The 23530-nt window shown below is 37.7% G+C and overlaps 1 protein-coding gene across 1 annotated transcript; it reads right to left on the bottom strand.

Annotated features, from left to right (window-relative positions):
* Nucleotides 1–5323: 5323 nt before the first annotated feature.
* LOC138334682 (uncharacterized) lies at nt 5324–9350 on the bottom strand. Its single transcript, XM_069283343.1, has 3 exons — nt 9155–9350; nt 8662–8803; nt 5324–7691 (listed from the first exon to the last, which is right to left on the bottom strand). The coding sequence occupies exons 1-3, from the start codon at nt 9173–9175 to the stop codon at nt 7471–7473; spliced, it is 384 nt and encodes a 127-aa protein (XP_069139444.1). The 5' UTR covers nt 9176–9350; the 3' UTR covers nt 5324–7470.
* Nucleotides 9351–23530: the final 14180 nt, after the last annotated feature.

Here is a 23530-nt window from a genome sequence, read left to right as displayed (position 1 = left end):
TGCACAGGCTCTCCAAGCGTACCTAAGAATGCTGTTTCACAGCATCAAAAATACCATTTGTCAGCGGTGGAGCATCTTTAAGAAATAGAGATAACAATCCTCGCAGATTCAAAGATGGCTGTCTATCAGCCATGTTGTTTTAAGATTGGTTCAAAACACAATTTGTACATCTAGATTCTATATAGAGTCCGAGAGGAATTTACATATGAAAAGGCTATTAATGGTTTGGCCCCTAAATCCGTATTTCAAAACTGTTTTTTAGTATTTAAATTGTTGGATTTTACATATTATTACATACCTAATTTAATTGTAAAGATAGGTCTCTAATTTTGTAGTTTCAGTTGCCATGGTAACCACATGAAATATGCATACATTGTACATAATGACAAGAGTCCCATGGGCCTTAAGGGTCACCAGATATTTGACAATTCAGTCTAAGAAAACATTAAAATTTGTACATATATCGAAAAAAACCCAGTTCTAATGGAAATTAGATCAGTCGGTTTTACTGTGATATGCCTGAAAAGCCCATGGTTGTGACATGTGTGTAGATGTTCAAACTCGCTCGCTGTCCGCCATTACACATTGTGGTCGAACTTCTTGTATGCCGAACCCTGTCCCTTGCTCGTAGAGTAATGCAACTTTTGTCTAGAACTGCTCAAATCGCTCTGACAGTAGTGTGTTTACCTTATTAGGCGAATTGTCTTGCCTAAAAATCATTTTATCATCACCTTCTCAGTGGTTATGTAGTTTAATTGTTTAACGTGCGTGACTTTGGCTCGGGTATGGGGTACAGCGTCCATATTGTGCCTGTTAATCGTATTGATCAACGAATTGATATTTCAACGATATTAATTAAAATATTAAACAATGACGTCGAATTTGTCAATATTTTATGTTATATGTTTCATAAGAAATGTAGAACAATACATTTATGCCATATTTTGCTTCTTGGTTATGTAAAGAAATAGCCTGAGTGAATTGTCCCTTTAAATTAGTTATGTCATTTTCTAGTCAACTGATCTATGACTTTTGTTCAAATAGTAATATAGATCTAATGGGTCTACATACAAAAGTTTCCTTGGTGCATATAAACTGACATTATAGTGTTCACAAGGTTCAATAATTATTTGTGCAAAGGTCAATAACTTGATCATATGTTACAGTGGAATCAAGCTTATTTTCAAACTTGTTCGAGATATTTCAAACGTTAGTCTATATGCAAGGTTTCATTACGCTCAGTGCATATTTACTAAAGTTTTATGTTACGAAGGTTCAATAATCATTAGTGCAAAGGGCAATAAATCTGTAAGTTACAATTGAATCAAGCTGATTTCTGGCACAACAAAAGACCAACAGAAACCAACAGTAAACATTTAAAACAAGAGGCCCAAGGGCCTTAACGGTCATCTGATTACCTTGGCAATAATCACATAGGAAATTAATTAGATATCGTGTAATGGTAGCCATCTTCGATTTGGGATCAACCAGAGATGTAACAACACTTTGTCAGGACCATGTCAGGATCATTTCATGCAAGTTTCAGCCAAATCGCACTGGCAGATCTTGAGAAGAAGTTCAAAATGTGTTTTCAAGATGGCGGCTGTGGTGGCCATCTTGGATTTTAGATCAACCCGCAAAATAACAACATTTTGTCAGGACCATGTCAGGATCATTTCATGCAAGTTTTAACCAAATCGCACTGGTAGATCTTGAGAAGAAGTTCAAAATGTGTTTTCAAGATGGCGGCGGTGGCGGCCATCTTGGATTTCGGATCGACCCGAAAAATAAGAACACTTTGTCGGGACCATGTCAGGATCATTTCATGCAAGTTTCAGCCAAATCGCACCAGTAGAACTTGAGAAGAAGTTCAAAATGTGTTTTCAAGATGGCGGCTGTGGCGGCCATCTTGGATTTCGGATCGACCCGAAAAATAAGAACACTTTGTCGGGACCATGTCAGGATCATTTCATGCAAGTTTCAGCCAAATCGCACCGGTAGAACTTGAGAAGAAGTTCAAAATGTGTTTTCAAGATGGCTGCTGTGGTGGCCATCCTGGATTTCGGATTGACCCGAAAAATAAGAACACTTTGTCGGGACCATCTCAGGATCATTTCAGGTAAGTTTCAGCTCAATTCCACTGGTCAAACTTGAGAAGAAGATTGAAATGTGAAAAGTTTACGGATGGCGGACGGCGCACGACGACGGACGAAGCATGATGGCTATAGGTCATCCTGACCCTTCAGGTCAGATGACCTAACAAGAGATCCCAGAGGGATCTTGGCGCCCACCAAAGAATGATCTATATCTGACAAAGGAAAGATGGATCTTTTCTCTACTTTTTAAACTTTTTCAAACATACTACATATAAAATTTGAGACAGATCGCTTCAGTACCTTTTGAGAAATAGCGGTAACAAACTTCAACTGTCAAAATCCAAGATGACTCCTTGGCGGCCATCTTGTTGATCAATCGGTCCCAAATCACAATATGCACAACTAGGGCCCTAGGGGAACCTACATGTGAAATTTGAGAAAGATCCATTCAATACTTTCTGAGAAATAGCGATAACAAACTTTGAATATAAAAATTCAAGATGGCTGCCTGGCAGCAATTTTGTTGCCCGATCGGTCCCAAATCACAATATGCACAACTAGGGCCCTAGGGGAACCTACATATGAATTTTGAGACAGATCCCTTCAGTACTTTCTGAGAAATAGCGATAACAAACTTTGAATAACAAAATCCAAGATGGCTGCCTGGCCCCCATCTTGTTAACCGATCGGTCCCAAAATGCAATATGCACAACTAGGTCCCTAAGGGAACCTACATATGAAATTTGAGACAGATCCCTTCAGTACTATCTGAGAAATAGCCATAACAAACTTTAACTATCAAAATCCAAGATGGCGGCCTGGCGGCCATCTTGTTCACCGATTGGTCCAAAAATGCAATATGCACAACAAGGGCCCTAGGGGAACCTACATATTAAATTTGAGAAAGATCCCTTCAGCACTTTTTGAGAAATGGGGATATCAAACCTTAACTATCAAAATCCAAGATGGCCGCCTGGTGGCCATCTTGTTCAAAAAGGGACCAAGGGTAACCTCCATGTGAAGTTTGAACAAAACTCCTTCAGTAGTTCTCAAGAAATATCGATAACAAACTTCAACTGCCAAAATCAAAGATGGCTGCCTGGCGGCCATCTTGTTTTTCCGATCAGCCGCAAAATCTGTATGGCACAACTAGGGACCAAGGGTAACCTCCATGTGAAGTTTGAACAAAATCCCTTCAGTAGTTCTCAAGAAATATTGATAACAAACTTCAACTGCCAAAATCAAAGATGGCTGCCTGACGGCCATCTTGTTTTTCCCGATCAGCCTCAAATCTGTATGGCACAACTAGGGACCAAGGGTAACCTCCATGTGAAGTTTGAACAAAATCCCTTCAGTAGTTCTCAAGAAATATGATAACAAATTCAACTGCCAAAATCAAAGATGGCTGCCTGACGGCCATCTTGTTTTTCCGATCAGCCTCAAAATCTGTATGGCACAACTAGGGACCAAGGGTAACCTCCATGTGAAGTTTGAACAAAATCCCTTCAGTAGTTCTCAAGAAATATCGATAACAATACTTCAACTGCCAAAATCAAAGATGGCTGCCTGGCGGCCATCATTGTTTTTGATCAGCCTAAATCTGTATGGCACAACTAGGGACCAAGGGTAACCTCCATGTGAAGTTTGAACAAAATCCCTTCAGTAGTTCTCAAGAAATATGATAACAAACTTCAACTGCAAAATCAAAGATGGCTGCCTGCGGCCATCTTGTTTTTCCGATCAGCCTCAAAATCTGTATGGCACAACTAGGGACCAAGGGTAACCTCCATGTGAAGTTTGAACAAAATCCCTTCAGTAGTTCTCAAGAAATATTGATAACAAACTTCAACTGCCAAAATCAAAGATGGCTGCCTGGCGGCCATCTTGTTTTTCCGATCAGCCTCAAAATCTGTATGGCACAACTAGGGACCAAGGGTAACCCTCCATGTGAAGTTTGAACAAAATCCCTTCAGTAGTTCTCAAGAAATATTGATAACAAACTTCAACTGCCAAAATCAAAGATGGCTGCCTGGTGGCCATCTTGTTTTTCCGATCAGCCTCAAAATCTGTATGGCACAACTAGGGACCAAGGGTAACCTCCATGTGAAGTTTGAACAAAATCCCTTCAGTAGTTCTCAAGAAATATCGATAACAAACTTCAACTGCCAAAATCAAAGATGGCTGCCTGGTGGCCATATTGTTTTTCCGATCAGCCTCAAAATCTGTATGGCACAACTAGGGACCAAGGGTAACCTCCATGTGAAGTTTGAACAAAATCCCTCAGTACTTCTCAAAAATATTGATAACAAACTTCAACTGCCAAAATCAAAGATGGCTGCCTGGTGGCCATATTGTTTTTCCGATCAGCCTCAAAATCTGTATGGCACAACTAGGGACCAAGGGTACCCTCCATGTTTGAACAAATCCTCTAGTTCCAAATATGTAACAAATTCAACTGAAAAAAAGATGCTGCCTTCAGTAGTTCTCACACTAGGGAAATCATGTGAAGATAACAAAATCTTCAACTTCCAAGAAATATCCAAAATGCAAAATCAAAGATGGCTGCCTGGTGGCCATATTGTATTTCCGATCAGCCTCAAAATCTGTATGGCACAACTAGGGACCAAGGGTAACCTCCATGTGAAGTTTGAACAAAATCCCTTCAGTAGTTCTCAAGAAATATCGATAACAAACTTCAACTGCCAAAATCAAAGATGGCTGCCTGGTGGCCATATTGTTTTTCCGATCAGCCTCAAAATCTGTATGGCACAACTAGGGACCAAGGGTAACCTCCATGTGAAGTTTGAACAAAATCCCTTCAGTATTTCTCAAGAAATATTGATAACAAACTTCAACTGCCAAAATCAAAGATGGCTGCCTGGCAGCCATCTTGTTTTTCCGATCAGCCTCAAAATCTGTATGGCACAAATATGGACCAAGGGGACCCTCCATGTGAAGTTTGAACAAAATCCCTGCTGAATTTTTAAGAAATAGTGATAACAAGCATTGTTTACGGACGACGGACGCAGGGCGATTTGAATAGCCCACCATCTGATGATGGTGGGCTAAAAAGTGATTCAAAAGAAAGGGAGACAATCCTACTCGTACTACAAGTATCGTGATTCCTAAAACACTTATTCCTTTATAGACCAGTTTCCCTTTTCAATAGCTATCACATTGGTTATGTATTTATAATATTTAACAAATGCATAAAATAAAGCTTTAAAATCTCTCCAAACAAAAATTTATTTATTCAAAATGCTTAAATACATGTATTACAAAATAAAATAATCACATTTTTCTCTATACAGTATTACATGCATTTAGGCATGCAGAATAGAACTTTTATCCTTCTGTATCTGTTTTATTTACCGAGTTGTAATATCATTCAGCACCATACTAATGCACTGTAAGGTACATTAAGACACACATGTTGTGGATATTTACTGTAAACCAACTTACTTTCACTGTGACTTAATTTTCCCTTTTCATACATACTTTGCCTGTACTGTATTTGAAACATTTTCGCAGCGATAAATTTTCATGATTTCTTAATGCCTAAAAATGTTATTACCACGAAAATAAGTTGGTTTACAGATAGAATCCATTAATTTTACCCAATACTCCAGCATAAATGACATATACTGCCCTACAGTATGGGAAAACAAACAGTAATGTTAAAGTCATTGTTCTTATATAATTAGAAATCTTTCATTGGTTAATATATCCACATACCTGATATTAAGTTTCCTTTAATATTCACTCTAACAAACTGTTGTAAAACATACAATGTGTAAATATGGATGCATATATGTATGATGCATCAAATCAATAAAAGCACCAACATATCATTATAATAGAGGGAAGAAATAGCATGCACTGATTAAATGGAACTTTCATGTCTATAATATATAGGACCATTTCATTACTGTGATTTTATGTACACTAGGTTCACATCCGTTCATCATCAATGCAAGCATCAGTAACAAGATATAGGCTTTTTCTACGATTTTTTTCTTGGGTTTTTCATGGAAAATTGTTGGAAATAATTCCAAAAGGCATTCTTTCCAGTTTCAAAAAAATTCGGACAGGTACAGTTTACATCTGAAAAAGCCTTCCCAAACTGAGGTCAACATGTGCTTTTTGAACTATGGTTACTTTAGCCCACAGACTGATGATAAAACAACAAGAGGAACTAAAGAAATGCATAATAATTATTAATGTAAATCAAAATTAATATTATACATCAATCCAATATCTATCCTTAAAAATGCTCCATCGCCGACAGAGCATAAAAGATACTCATCATTTGAACAATAATTGTTAAATCATATATATATATGTTTAATTAACCAAAAAACAATAGAAAATAATTTATTTTGTCTTTGGTGTATGCACAATCAGTACTTCATTCCATATAGGACATAGTGCAACAGAATTTTTTCGGGAAGCAATTTATTATTTTTAATATTTTTATCTTGAAGTAAAACTAGAAGCCCAAACTATTCAATGGTGGTAATGGTGTAAAGCAAGTAACTTTTGTAAATGGAGAAAAATACTAATTTGTCTGCTCCTGTTTTTGATAGAGAAAAATACCATTTGTCAGCAGTGGAGCATCATAAACATTTCTCATTTGCTCCACGATATGCACTTGTAACAATCTTTAAACACATGCATATGATATATATAGGATCTTACATGAGTGTATATTTCATAAGAGGTTTTATGAAACGAGTCTAAGAAGTTTTAATTTTGTGAGCCTTGGTGAACAAAAATTAAAACTTCGAGACGAGTTTCATAAAATCTTATATATGAAATGAACACAAAATTAAGGTCACATAACTACAAATACCTACATAACAAAGAATTTCACATCAAAATGTATTCCGAAAATCCAGCACAGGCCGCCATTTTGTCCCACCGTCATCATATTCTTGACGTCACATTATTTTTCCTGACATCATTTTTCCTGACATCATTTCAATGTTTCTGTATGACGCCGCAATGAATTTCCAGGCAATGAAAATCAATCTGTCATAGTACACTAGTGACATACACAAAAATATTACATGGGTGAAATCACTGGATATCAGGCGGATTATGAAATAAATAGAAATACCTGTTCTCCTATTCAAAAATATCTCAAAAACCCATCCCAAAATCAGCAGTCAAATAAAAGCACTGATAAAAAGTAAATAATCATAAATATTAAGATTACACATAAATACAAACCAATAAATTTAAATAAACCTGAACTGTAAATGTATAAAATAAAATTGTAAAATATTTCAAAATGCCGATTAATGATTAATGCCCATGTAACAGAGAAATGTTAATATAAAATTACAAAATTATTTCTATAACAATTCTTATATCACGATGTCCAAGAAGTCAATGTTCCCTGTTTAGATCCACCAGGATTCTGTTTTCTGTTGCTTGTTTTCAGCTCCTGCAGCCAAGATTGAAACAAGCGCTCCATTTTAGATCTGGCCCGTGCATTCCCATTGTTGACAGTTGGAAGGATCTTGTCAGGTTTTACATATTGTGTGAAGCGTTTCATCTCCAGGTAACTACTGTGTTCACTGTAAGGTACACCTAAACAGAAAGTAGAATTTCTAGTGTTACAGATCAGAAGATTTATATAACATCTCCAGGTAACTACTGTGCTCACTGTATGGAAAACCTAAACAGAAAGTAGAATTTCTAGTGTTACAGATCAAAAGATTTATATAACATCTCCAGGTAACTACTGTGTTCACTGTAAGGTACACCTAAACAGAAAGTAGAATTTCTAGTGTTACAGATCAGAAGATTTATAAAACATCTCCAGGTAACTACTGTGCTCACTGTATGGAAAACCTAAACAGAAAGTAGAATTTCTAGTGTTACCGATCAATGATATGATCTTTAGAAACATATATGTTTTTCATACAATTCTTTTTTCAGTGTGGAAAATCTAATCAGAATCTTCTAAGGTTGCATTTCAGAATAAAAAAAAATTAGTAGGTCGTATTCAAAATTAAAAACAGAAAAATAATATGCATTTTCTCTTTTGACCAATAAGAGATCTATGGCGATACAGAAATTCAACAAGAGACCCAGAGGGCCTGTATCGCTCACCTGGTTATTATAATGCTAAGTAATGTTCTGAATACAGGTTCATTGTTTCTTTTCTGAAGGAATTTAAAGATTTACCTCTAATTTCCCTATTGGGACCCATTCTTTCTGCTCCAGGGGGTCAAAGCAAAACTTATACAAACTCTTTTCCCCTTCCTTCAAGGATGCTTTTGGCCTAATTTGGTTACATTCCATGCAGAACTCTATGACTAGTAGAGATTTAAAGGAAATGTTGACGGACAGATGGTGGACGCCGCACCATGATATAAGCTCAACGGCCCTTTGGGCCAAGTGAGCTAATAATGGTTTTATATTCAAAGCTTGATATGAACACATTTTTTCAATAGTAATTATGAGTTTAAAATAGTAAATCATTCCTGCACACAACAGCAATACAAGTACAAAGGGCACTAGTCGTACAGTCAGTACAACAATACTGGGGCCTTACCATATATGTGTATGCCGTTTCTGCTACATTTGGGGCGAAGTTGATCAAGGGAGGTAATCTTGTTGTTGTGGGTCCATCCAGTTGGTTCAAAGGCCAGAATCTCTGTGTGGTTCTTCATGGTTGCCAAATGTTCTGTTAGTGACTGAAAATATATATAAACATTCAGAGTTATTTTATCAATTAAAGCTAGACCGTATATAATCAGATGAATCTAATTATGATATTAATTTCTCTTTCCCTTTTGATAAGATATTCACACCTCCTGTGTGGTTAAAATAAATATATTTTTGAACCTGTCAGGAAGGGGGATGGGAGGGAGAAGAGAAGAGTACCCCATGTTATGTCAAGCCAGGGGATCAAACTGTATAAACTAGCAGTATAGCAAACATCAGTTTATCTCAATTATAATAACAAGGTGTCCGAGTTGAATTATCAGGTATATTTTAAAATAGAGAATGGTTCGTGATGTAATAAATTGTTACGTGATTTTTACCGTGAGATTAAGTTTGGTCATTTGAAGAACATGGACCTGAGCCTCGTTTGGACGGAGTGTAATTGACTCGAGTAGCTTTTTATCCTCCAGACAATCCAGTACTGCTTTCTTCTCGCGTGTCACACATATCTTAGTGTTCAAGGCGTTGGCTATAGCTAAAACAAAGATAATAATGTATTAAACACATGTCTTAGTGTTCAAGGCGTTGGCTATAGCTAAAACAAAGATAATAATGTATTAAACACATGTCTTACTGTTCAAGGCGTTGGCTATAGCTAAAACAAAGATAATAATGTATTAAACACATGTCTTACTGTTCAAGGCGTTGGCTATAGCTAAAACAAAGATAATAATGTATTAAACACATGTCTTACTGTTCAAGGCGTTGGCTATAGCTAAAACAAAGATAATAATGTATTAAACACATGTCTTAGTGTTCAAGGCGTTGGCTATAGCTAAAACAAAGATAATAATGTATTAAACACATGTCTTAGTGTTCAAGGCGTTGGCTATACCTAAAACAAAGATAATAATGTATTAAACACATGTCTTACTGTTCAAGGCGTTGGCTATAGCTAAAACAAAGATAATAATGTATTAAACACATGTCTTAGTGTTCAAGGCGTTGGCTATAGCTAAAACAAAGATAATAATGTATTAAACACATATCTTAGTGTTCAAGGCGTTGGCTATAGCTAAAACAAAAATAATAATGTATTAAACACATGTCTTAGTGTTCAAGGCGTTGGCTATAGCTAAAACAAAGATAATAATGTATTAAACACATGTCTTAGTGTTCAAGGCGTTGGCTATAGCTAAAACAAAGATAATAATGTATTAAACCACATGTCTTACTGTTCAAGGCGTTGGCTATAGCTAAAACAAAGATAATAATGTATTAAACACATGTCTTACTGTTCAAGGCGTTGGCTATAGCTAAAACAAAGATAATAATGTATTAAACACATGTCTTACTGTTCAAGGCGTTGGCTATAGCTAAAACAAAGATAATAATGTATTAAACACATGTCTTACTGTTCAAGGCGTTGGCTATAGCTAAAACAAAGATAATAATGTATTAAACACATGTCTTAGTGTTCAAGGCGTTGGCTATAGCTAAAACAAAGATAATAATGTATTAAACACATGTCTTAGTGTTCAAGGCGTTGGCTATAGCTAAAACAAAGATAATAATGTATTAAACACATGTCTTACTGTTCAAGGCGTTGGCTATAGCTAAAACAAAGATAATAATGTATTAAACACATGTCTTAGTGTTCAAGGCGTTGGCTATAGCTAAAACAAAGATAATAATGTATTAAACACATGTCTTACTGTTCAAGGCGTTGGCTATAGCTAAAACAAAGATAATAATGTATTAAACACATGTCTTACTGTTCATGGCGTTGGCTATAGCTAAAACAAAGATAATAATGTATTAAACACATGTCTTAGTGTTCAAGGCGTTGGCTATACCTAAAGAAAAGATAATAATGTATTAAACACATGTCTTACTGTTCAAGGCGTTGGCTATAGCTAAAACAAAGATAATAATGTATTAAACACATGTCTTAGTGTTCAAGGCGTTGGCTATAGCTAAAACAAAGATAATAATGTATTAAACACATGTCTTAGTGTTCAAGGCGTTGGCTATAGCTAAAACAAAGATAATAATGTATTAAACACATGTCTTAGTGTTCAAGGCGTTGGCTATAGCTAAAACAAAGATAATAATGTATTAAACACATGTCTTAGTGTTCAAGGCATTGGCTATAGCTAAAACAAAGATAATAATGTATTAAACACATGTCTTACTGTTCAAGGCGTTGGCTATAGCTAAAACAAAGATAATAATGTATTAAACACATGTCTTAGTGTTCAAGGCGTTGGCTATAGCTAAAACAAAGATAATAATGTATTAAACACATGTCTTAGTGTTCAAGGCGTTGGCTATAGCTAAAACAAAGATAATAATGTATTAAACACATGTCTTAGTGTTCAAGGCGTTGGCTATACCTAAAAAAAAGATAATAATGTATTAAACACATGTCTTACTGTTCAAGGCGTTGGCTATAGCTAAAACAAAGATAATAATGTATTAAACACATGTCTTAGTGTTCAAGGCGTTGGCTATAGCTAAAACAAAGATAATAATGTATTAAACACATGTCTTAGTGTTCAAGGCGTTGGCTATAGCTAAAACAAAGATAATAATGTATTAAACACATGTCTTAGTGTTCAAGGCGTTGGCTATACCTAAAAAAAAGATAATAATGTATTAAACACATGTCTTACTGTTCAAGGCGTTGGCTATAGCTAAAAAAAGATAATAATGTATTAAACACATTCTTATGTTCAAGGCGTTGGCTATAGCTAAAAAAAGATAATAATGTATTCAGATTTTTGTATGCAACTATCTAATAATAGGACATCTAGTAGAGTGTATACCATCAAATGATGTGTAGACCAGCAATCACATGCTAGCAGAGCAACAGACCTTTTAATACTACATCTTGTAGAGTGTATCATCAAATGATGTGTAGACACAGCCTTAATTCATCACATAAGCTAGCAGAGCAACAGACCTTTTAATACTACATCTTGTAGAGTGTATCATCAAATGATGTGTAGACCAGCAATAAGCTAGCAGAACAACAGACCCTTTAATACTGCATCTTGTAGAGTGTATCATCAAATGATGTGTAGACCAGCAATCACATGCTAGCAGAACAACAGACCCTTTAATACTACATCTTGTAGAGTGTACCATCAAATGATGTGTAGACCAGCAATCATATGCTAGCAGAACAACAGACCCTTTAATACTACATCTAGTAGAGTGTATACCATCAAATGATGTGTAGACCAGCAATCATAAGCTAGCAGAACAACAGACCCTTTAATACTACATCTAGTAGAGTGTATACCATCAAATGATGTGTAGACCAGCAATCATATGCTAGCAGAACAACAGACCCTTTAATACTACATCTAGTAGAGTGTACCATCAAATGATGTGTAGACCAGCAATCATATGCTAGCAGAACAACAGACCCTTTAATACTACATCTAGTAGAGTGTATACCATCAAATGATGTGTAGACCAGCAATCATAAGCTAGCAGAACAACAGACCCTTTAATACTACATCTTGTAGAGTGTATACCATCAAATGATGTGTAGACCAGCAATCATAAGCTAGCAGAACAACAGACCCTTTAATACTACATCTAGTAGAGTGTACCATCAAATGATGTGTAGACCAGCAATCATAAGCTAGCAGAACAACAGACCCTTTAATACTACATCTAGTAGAGTGTACCATCAAATGATGTGTAGACCAGCAATCATAAGCTAGCAGAACAACAGACCCTTTAATACTACATCTAGTAGAGTGTATACCATCAAATGATGTGTAGACCAGCAATCATAAGCTAACAGAACAACAGACCCTTTAATACTACATCTAGTAGAGTGTATACCATCAAATGATGTGTAGACCAGCAATCATATGCTAGCAGAACAACATACCCTTTAATACTACATCTAGTAGAGTGTACCATCAAATGATGTGTAGACCAGCAATCATAAGCTAGCAGAACAACAGACCCTTTAATACTACATCTAGTAGAGTGTATGCCATCAAATGATGTGTAGACCAGCAATCATAAGCTAGCAGAACAATAGACCCTTTAATACTACATCTTGTAGAGTGTATCATCAAATGATGTGTAGACCAGCAATCATAAGCTAGCAGAACAACAGACCCTTTAATACTACATCTAGTAGAGTGTATCATCAAATGATGTGTAGACCAGCAATCATAAGCTAGCAGAACAACAGACCCTTTAATACTACATCTAGTAGAGTGTATACCATCAAATAATGTGTAGACCAGCAATCATATGCTAGCAGAACAACAGACCCTTTAATACTACATCTTGTAGAGTGTATACCATCAAATGATGTGTAGACCAGCAATAAGCTAGCAGAACAACAGACCCTTTAATACTACATCTAGTAGAGTGTATACCATCAAATGATGTGTAGACCAGCAATCATAAGCTAACAGAACAACAGATATCCTTTAATACTACATCTAGTAGAGTGTATACCATCAAATGATGTGTAGACCAGCAATCATAAGCTAGCAGAACAACAGACCCTTTAATACTACATCTAGTAGAGTGTATACCATCAAATGATGTGTAGACCAGCAATCATAAGCTAGCAGAACAACAGACCCTTTAATACTACATCTAGTAGAGTGTATACCATCAAATGATGTGTAGACCAGCAATCACAAGCTAGCAGAACAACAGACCCTTTAATACTACATCTAGTAGAGTGTACCATCAAATGATGTGTAGACCAGCAATCACAAGCTAGCAGAACAACAGACCCTTTAATACTACATCTAGTAGAGTGTATACCATCAAATGATGTGTAGACCAGCAATAAGCTAGCAGAACAACATACCCTTTAATACTACATCTAGTAGAGTGTACCATCAAATGATGTGTAGACCAGCAATCATAAGCTAGCAGAACAACAGACCCTTTAATACTACATCTTGTAGAGTGTATACCATCAAATGATGTGTAGACCAGCAATCATAAGCTAGCAGAACAACAGACCCTTTAATACTACATCTAGTAGAGTGTATACCATCAAATGATGTGTAGACCAGCAATAAGCTAGCAGAACAACAGACCCTTTAATACTACATCTAGTAGAGTGTATACCATCAAATGATGTGTAGACCAGCAATCATAAGCTAGCAGAACAACAGACCCTTTAATACTACATCTTGTAGAGTGTATACCATCAAATGATGTGTAGACCAGCAATCATAAGCTAGCAGAACAACAGACCCTTTAATACTACATCTTGTAGAGTGTACCATCAAATGATGTGTAGACCAGCAATCATAAGCTAGCAGAACAACAGACCCTTTAATACTACATCTAGTAGAGTGTACCATCAAATGATGTGTAGACCAGCAATCATAAGCTAGCAGAACAACAGACCCTTTAATACGTTACATCTAGTAGAGTGTATACCATCAAATGATGTGTAGACCAGCAATCATAAGCTAGCAGAACAACAGACCCTTTAATACTACATCTAGTAGAGTGTATACCATCAAATGATGTGTAGACCAGCAATCATATGCTAGCAGAACAACAGACCCTTTAATACTACATCTAGTAGAGTGTATACCATCAAATGATGTGTAGACCAGCAATCATAAGCTAGCAGAACAACAGACCCTTTAATACTACATCTAGTAGAGTGTACCATCAAATGATGTGTAGACCAGCAATCATAAGCTAGCAGAACAACAACAGACCCTTTAATACTACATCTAGTAGAGTGTATACCATCAAATGATGTGTAGACCAGCAATCATAAGCTAGCAGAACAACAGACCCTTTAATACTACATCTTGTAGAGTGTACCATCAAATGATGTGTAGACCAGCAATCATAAGCTAGCAGAACAACAGACCCTTTTAATACTACATCTAGTAGAGTGTACCATCAAATGATGTGTAGACCAGCAATCATAAGCTAGCAGAACAACAGACCCTTTAATACTACATCTTGTAGAGTGTATACATCAAATGATGTGTAGACCAGCAATCATATGCTAGCAGAACAACAGACCCTTTAATACTACATCTTGTAGAGTGTACCATCAAATGATGTGTAGACCAGCAATCATAAGCTAGCAGAACAACAGACCCTTTAATACTACATCTAGTAGAGTGTATACCATCAAATGATGTGTAGACCAGCAATCATAAGCTAGCAGAACAACAGACCCTTTAATACACATCTAGTAGAGTGTATACCATCAAATGATTGTGTAGACCAGCAATCATAAGCTAGCAGAACAACAGACCCTTTAATATCTACATCTAGTAGAGTGTATACCATCAAATGATGTGTAGATCCAGCAATCATAAGCTAGCAGAACAACAAGACCCTTTAATTCTACATCCTTGTAGAGTGTATACCATCAAATGATGTGTAGACCAGCAATTCATGCTAGCAGAACAACAGACCCTTTAATACTACCTCTAGTAGAGTGTATACCATCAAATGATGTGTAGACCAGCAATCATAAGCTAAGCAGAACAACAGGACCCTTTATACTACATCTTGTAGAGTGTATACCATCAAATGATGTGTAGACCAGCAATCATATGCTAGCAGAACAACAGACCCTTTAATACTACAACTAGTAGAGTGTATACCATCAAATGAGTGTAGACCAGCAATCATCAAGCTAGAAGAACAAAAGAACCCTTAAATACTACATCTTGTAGAGTAGACCAGCAATCATAACGAGCTTAGCATAACAACATAACCCTTTAATACTACATCTATTATAGTGTATACCATCAACATGATTATGTAGACAGCAATCATAAGCTAGTAGAAATCAACAGGACCCTTTAATACTACTTCTAAGTAGAGTGTTACCATCAAATGATGTGTAGACCCAGCCAATTCATAAGCTAGCAGAACAACAGACACCTTTAATACTAATCATCTTGTAGAGTGTACCATCAAATGATGTGGAGACCAGCAATCACCAATGCTAGGCAGATCAACAGACCCTTTAATACAACCTCTAGAAGAGTGTATACCATCAAATGATGTGTAGACCAGCAATCATATGCTTAGCAGAACACTATCTAGTACCATCAAATTATGTGTAGACTCAGCAATCATAAGCTAGCAATAACAACAGCCCCTTTAAATACTACATCTTTGTAGAGTGTATACCATCAAATTATGTTTGATAGACCAGCAATAACAATGCTAGGCAGAACAACCAGAACCCTTTAATACTAACATCACTGTTGAGTGTGTATACCATCAAATGATGTGTAGACCCTGGCAATCATTGCTCTAATGCAGAACAACCGACCCTTTATATACTTACATCAAGTATAGTGTCATACACTATCAAATGATGTGTAGACAAGCAATCACATGCTAGCAGAACATACAGACCCTTTCATACTACATCTAGTAGAGTGTACCATGAAATGATGTGTGATTAGACAGCAATCATAAGCGTAGTAGAACAACAGGACACTTTAATACTAATCTTCGTGGAGTGTTACAATCAATTGATGTGTAAGAACCAGCAATCATAAGATAGTTAGAACAACAGACCCCTTTAATACTACTATCTAGTAGAGTACCATCAAATGATGAGTAGACCAGCAATCATATGCTAGCAAGAACAACAGACACATTTATATTACGATCTTTTAAGAGTGTACGCTTCAAATGAGTGTAGCCAGCAAATACGCTAAGCAGAACTCAAAAGACCCTTTAATACTACATCTTGTAGAGGTGTACCATAAAATAATTTGGTAGACTAGCAATATGCTAGCCAGAACAACACAGACCCTTTAATACTACATCAAGTAGAGTATGAAGGGATCAATAATTGTAGACCAGCAATGAAATGCTAGCAGAACAACAGACCCTTTAATACTACTATCTTTGAAGAGTGTACATCAATGATGTTAGACCAGCAATCAAATAGCAGAAACAACAGACCCTTTAATAATACTACACATCTAGAGAGTGTTAATACCATCAAATGATGTGTAGACCACAATCATATGCCCCTAGCAGAACAACAGACCCTATTAATACTTCATCTAGTAGAGTTACACCATCAAATGATGTGTAGACCAGCAAATAAGCTAGCAGAACAACAGAAAATCCCTTTAATACTACATCTAGTAGAGTGTATCATTATGATGATGTGTAGACCAGCAATCAAGCAAAGCTAGCAAAACAACAGGCTTTAATACTACATTTGCTTTAGTAGAGTGTATACCATCAAATATGTGTAACCAGCAATCATAAGCTAGCAAACAAATGAGATCCTGAAACCTTTAATACACATCTAAAGTAGAGTGTACCATCAAATGATGTGTAGAATAGCAATCAAAGCTAGCAAATTACGAAAATGTTTGACCCTTTGTACCCCATCAATTCAGTAGAGTCGTACCATTTATCATGAAAATGATGTAGAAACCAGCAATCATAAGCTAGCAGAACAACATGAATCCATTAATACTACGAAAATCTTGTAGATTTTAACCATCAAATTATGTGTAAACCAGCCCCATTTGGGCACATGCTAGCAGAACAACAGACCCTTTAATACTACATCTTGAGATAGAGTGTACCATCAAATGATGTGTAGACCAGCAATCAGTAAGCTAGCAGAACAACATACCAAAATTTAATACTACATCTATAGTATGTGTATTCATCAAATGATGTGTAGAGCAGCCATCAATCATAGGATTGAAATCGGAAGACTGAATAGCATGAAAAAATAGGGTCAGAACAACAGACCCTTTAATACTACAAATAGTAGAGTGTACCATCAAATGATGTGTAGACCCAATCATAAGCTAGGAGAACAACAGACCCTTTAATACTACATCTATAGAGTGTACATCTAATGATGTGTAGACCAGCTGCATAATAAGCTAGCAGACACAGACATTTTATACGTTAAATTTTCCAGTACAATCGGAATTAGACTGAAGTCCAACCTTCATTTCGGAAAAAACCTGGAAGTGGGCCAGCGACCATCTTGAATCCAAATCTTTACGAAAATGTTTGCATGTTGTTCAGCATCAATTAAAACCCTATCTAGACCATTTTTTCATTGAGATCGAAGACTCGAAACCTTTAAAACAGGAAGTGGGCTCGCGGGCCATCTTGGAATACCAAAATCTTTACGAAAAATGTTGTTTGCAATGTTGTTCGGCATCAATTAAACCCCTTATAGACCCAATTTTCATTGAGATTCGGAGACTGATAAACCTTAAAACAGGAAGGAGAGCACAGCGCATCATATTGGAAATACTCAAAATCTTTACGGAAATGTTTGATGTTGTTTCAGCATCAATTAAAAACCACTATAGACCAATTTTAATTGACGATCGGAAGAACGTACAAACCTTAAAAACAGGAAGCTGGGCACAGCGGTCCATATTGGAATACCAAAATTTTACGATAATGTTTGCATATTGTTCGGCAACAATTAAAACCCTAGAGACAGCAATTTTTTCATTGAGATCGGAGACTGAAACATTAAAACTGGACAGTGGGCCCGCGGCCTTCTTGGAATAACCAAAATTCTTTACGAAAATATGTTTGCATGTTGTTTGGCATCAATTTAAAACACCTATAGACCAATTTTTATCTGAGAATCGGAGACTGAATTCCTTAAAACTGGGAAGTGAGTCAGCTAAAATTAAGAAATTTGCCCTTTTGGCCCACCCCTCAGTTTCCTAGGGTTCAGACCTGACTCATTTATACTAAAATATAATTGTCGTTTCCAATGATGCTTCAACACCAAATATGGATAAATATTCATCAAAGGATGGAGGAGGAAGGTAGGTCTTTAAAGCTAAAATTAAGGAAAATTATCCCATTTGGAGGCCCCACCCCTAAGCCCCTTAGGGGTCGCGAGACCAGGTCATTTGTATATGATTGTCCATTTCCAATGATGTTTCACAACAAATATGGATGAAATCCATCCAAGGTGAGGAGGAGAAGGATTTTAACAGCTTAAAATTAAGAAAAAATTTCCCCTATTTGGGGCCCTACCCCTCAGCACCCTAGGGGTTCGGACCAGGGCTCATTTTTATAAAATTTGAGTTGTCCATTCCAAATGATGTTTCACACAAATATGGATGAAATCCATCCAAGGATGAAGTAGGAGTTGGTTTTTAAGCTAAAATTAAGAAACGAAATTTTGCCCCTTTGAGGCCCCACCACTACTCAGCCCTAGAGGGTCCAAACATCTCAACTATATCAAATAACAATGTCCTTATCCTACTGTTGCAAAAACACACTAGGTTTTCCATTGCATTTCTCTAATTGATTAATGTAGTGAATGTGCATTAATCTTATGAAATGTTAGTCCAAGGACCTATAAGTGTCCCTTCAAAATTTATACTTTTGGGGGCCCACCCCTGATTGCCTATGGAATGGACCTGGGTCATTATTGAGTCTATGATCCCATTCTTCCCCAAATGATGTCTCAGACCATATCTGGTGAAATTCACTCCACGTAGTCAACGAATATAGCTGGAGTATATAATTCTTGTAGGGCTAAAATTAAGTAAAAATTTGAACATCTAGTGGCACAGCTCTGAAATCTCCATAGTGGTTCGGAGTAGTATCTGCCTCCCTTCATTTTGAAAAGGAATAATACTGATTGTCCTTCCTAATGGAACAAGTTTCTACACACAATATGGATGAAATTCATCCATGGATGAAGGAGTAATGAAGTAGGATTTTAAAGCGCTAAAATTAAGAAAATTTGCCTCTTTGGGGCCCTAACCTCAGCCCCTAGGGGTTCGGCACCCAGATCATTACTATAAAATATGTTTGTCATTCCAAATGTGTTTCACACCAAAATATTGGATTGTGAAACCATCCAAGGATGAAGTAGGAGTAAGGTTTTAAAGCTAAATAATAAGAAGAAAATTTGCCCTTTTGAGGCCCTCTCTTGACATTCAGCCCCTAGGGGTAGGACCAAGCTCATTTATATAAAAATATGATTGTTCCTTTCATCAATAATGTGTTCTCACACCTAATTTGGATTGAAATCCATCCTAGGATGAAGGAGGAGTAGACCGCCCATTTTAAAGCTTAAAATATAAAAAATTCGCCCTTTTGGGGCCCCACCCCTCAGCCCCTAGGGGTCACACTATCTCAAATATTATAAATTATGAATGTCCTTACCTAATGATGTTTCACACTAAATATGGATGAAATCCATCCAAGGATGAAGGAGGAGTAGGATTTTAAAGCTAAAATAAGAAAATTTGCCCTTTTGGGGCCCCACCCCTCAGCCCCTAGGGGTCGGACCAGGTCTCATTTATATAAAATATGATTGTCCTTCCCCCAATGATGTTTCAATACCAAATATGGATGAAAATCCATCCAAGGATGAAGGAGGAGTAGGATTTTAAAGCTAAAATTAAGAAAATTTGCCCTTTTGTGGCCCCGCCCCTCTGACCCTAGGGGTCGGACCAGGCTCATTTATATAAAATATGATTGTCCTTCTCCTAATGAAGTTTTTCACACCTAATATGGATGAAATCATCCAAGGATGGAAGGAAGGAGTAGGATATTTTTAAAGCTAAATTAAGAAAATTTGCCCTTTTTAGGCCCTGCCCCCTCTGACCCTAGGGGTCGGACCAGGCTCATTTATATAAAATATGATTGTCCTTCCCTCAATGAAGTTTCACACCAAATATGGATAGAAATCCTTCATCCAAGATGAAGGAGGAGTAGGGATTTTAAAGCTTACAATAAGAAAATTTGCCCTTTTTGGTGCCCCACCCTCAGCCCCCTAGGGGTCGGACCAAGGCTCATTTATATAAAATGATGATTGTCCTTCCCTAATGATGCTTCAAACCAAATTATGGATGAAATCATCAAAGGATGAAGGAGGAGTAGGCTTTTGTTATAAATAGTCCTTACGCACGACGCACGGCGGACGGCGCACACGACGACGGACGAAACACGATGACAATAGGTATCCTGACCTTCGGTCAGATGACCCAGTGTTGCTTTTTTCCCCAACTTCTAATTTAAAAAAAAAAGATCTTCATGCATATACTGTAGTCCCTGAATTTATAGAACTTCATTCAACTTCTAGTAATTAACTGTGTTCTCAGAATCTAGGGACATAGTATTTTTTCATTTTGTAATTATATGTTTCATACAATTATTGGCAAAATATTATATTTTGTGTTTGAGCTATCTGACAAAATTCCATAAGAATTTGGATTTTGTGCAGTAAATACTGGTGAAGTGGTTTACAACATATTAGGCAAACAAGAGGCCCAGACAGGCCTGTATCGCTCACCTGGTTTGTAATGCCAAGTAATGTTCTGAATACAAGTCCATTGTTTCTCTTCTGAAGGAATTTGAATATTTACATCTAATTCCCCTATTGGGCCCCACCCCTCCTGCCCCCAGGGGGTCAGAGCCAAAATTTATACAAGTTCTGTTCCCCTTCCCCCAAGGATGTTTGTGGCCAAATTTGGTCACAATCCATGCAGAACTTGAGCTCTAGGACAAGTAGCGATTTATAGGATTTACCTCAAATTCCCCTATTGGGTCACCCCTCCTGCCCACGGGGGGTCAGAGCCAAAATTTATACAAGTTCTGTTCCCCTTCTCCCAAAGATGTTTGTGGCAAAATTTGGTCACAATCCATGCAGAACTCTAGGACAAGTAGCGATTTATAGGATTTACCTCTATTTCCCCTAATGGGCCCCGCACCTCCTTTCCCCGGGGGAGTCAAAGCCAAAATTTATACAAGTTCTGTTCCCCTTCTCCCAAGGATGTTTGTGGCCAAATTGGGTCACAATCTATGCAGAACTCTAGGACAAGTTGCGATTTATCGGATTTACCTCTATTTTCCATATTGGGCCCCGCCCCTCCTTCCCCCAGGGGGTCAGAGCCAAAATTTATACAAGTTTTGTTCCCCTTCCCCCAAGGATGTTTGTGGCCAAATTTGGTCACAATCCATGCAGAACTCTAGGACAAGTAGCGATTTATAGGATTTGCCTCTATTTCCCCTAATGGGCCCCGCCCCTCCTGCTCCTGGGGGGTCAGAGCCAAAATTTATACAAGTTCTGTTCCCCTTCCCCAAACGATGTTTGTGGCCAAATTTAGTCACAATCCATGCTGAACTCTAGGACATGTAGCTAGCGATTTATAGGATTTACCTCTATTTCCCCTAATGGGCCCCGCCCCTCCTTTCCCAGGGGGAGTCAAAGCCAAAATTTATACAAGTTCTGTTCCCCTTCCCCCAAGGATGTTTGTGGCCAAATTTGGTCACAATCCATGCAGAACTCTAGGACAAGTAGCGATTTATAGGAATTTACCTCTTTTTCCCCTAATGGGCCCCGGCCCCTCCTGCCCCTGGGGGTCAGAGCCAAAATTTATACAAGTTCTGTTCCCCTTCCCCCAAGGATGTTTGTGGCCAAATTTGGTCACAATCCATGTCAGAACTCTATGACTAGTAGTGATTTATAGGATTTACCTCTATTTCCCCTATTGGGCCTCGCCCCTCCTGCCCCCGGGGGCAGAGCCAAAATTTATACAAGTTTCTGTTCCCCTTCCCCCAAGATGTTTGTGGCCAAATTTGGTCACAATCCATGCAGAACTCTAGACAAGTAGCGATTTAAAGGATTTACCTCTATTTCCCCTAATGGGCCCCGCCCCTCCTGCCCCGGGGGGTCAAAGCCAAAATTTATACAAGTTCTGTTCCCCTTCCCCCAAGGATGTTTGTGGCCAAATTTGGTCACAATCATGCAGAACTCTAGGACAAGTAGCGATTTATAGGATTTACCTCTATTTTCCCTATTGGGCCCCACCCCTTCCTGTTCCTGGGGGTCAGAGCCAAAATTTATACAAGTTCTGTTCCCCTTCCCCAAGGATGTTTGTGGCCAAATTTGGTTACAATCCATGCAGAACTCTAGGACAAGTAGCGATTTATAAGGATTTACCTCTATTTCCCCTATTGGGCCTGGCCCCTCCTGCCCCCGGGGGTCAGAGCCAAAATTTATACAAGTTCTGTTCCCCTTCCCCCAAGGATGTTTGTGGCCAAATTTGGTCACAATCTATGCAGAACTCTAGGACAGTAGTGCGATTTATGGATTTACCTCTATTTTCCATATTGGGCCCCGCCCCTCCTTCCCCCGGGGGGTCAGAGCCAAAATTTATACAAGTTCTGTTCCCTTCCCCCAAGGATGTTTGTGGCCAAATTTGGTCACAATCCATGCAGAACTCTAGGACAAGTAGCGATTTATAGGATTTACCTCTATTTTCCCCTAATGGGCCCCCCCCTCCTTCCCCGGGGGGTCAGAGCCAAAATTTATACAAGTTCTGTTCCCCTTCCCCCAAGGATGTTTGTGGCCAAATTTGGTCACAATCCATGCAGAACTCTAGGACAAGTAGCGATTTATAGGATTTACCTCTATTTCCCCTAATGGGCCCCGCCCCTCCTTTCCCTGGGGGAGTCAAAGCCAAAATTTATACAAGTTCTGTTCCCCTTCCCCCAAGGATGTTTGTGGCCAAATTGGGTCACAATCTATGCAGAACTCTAGGACAAGTAGTGATTTATAGGATTTACCTCTATTTTCCCTATTGGGCCCCACCCTTCCTGTTCCTTGGGGGTCAGAGCCAAAATTTATACAAGTTCTGTTCCCCTTTCCTCAAGGATGTTTGTGGCCAAATTTGGTTACAATCCATGCAGAGCTCTATGACTAGTAGTGATTTAAAGGAAATGTTGAT

This window comes from Argopecten irradians, chromosome 11, assembly GCF_041381155.1.
Source record: "Argopecten irradians isolate NY chromosome 11, Ai_NY, whole genome shotgun sequence".
In the NCBI taxonomy this organism is placed as follows: Eukaryota; Metazoa; Mollusca; class Bivalvia; order Pectinida; family Pectinidae; genus Argopecten; species Argopecten irradians.
Note: the sequence above shows the minus strand (reverse complement) of the source record. Positions and strands in the feature narration are given on the sequence as shown.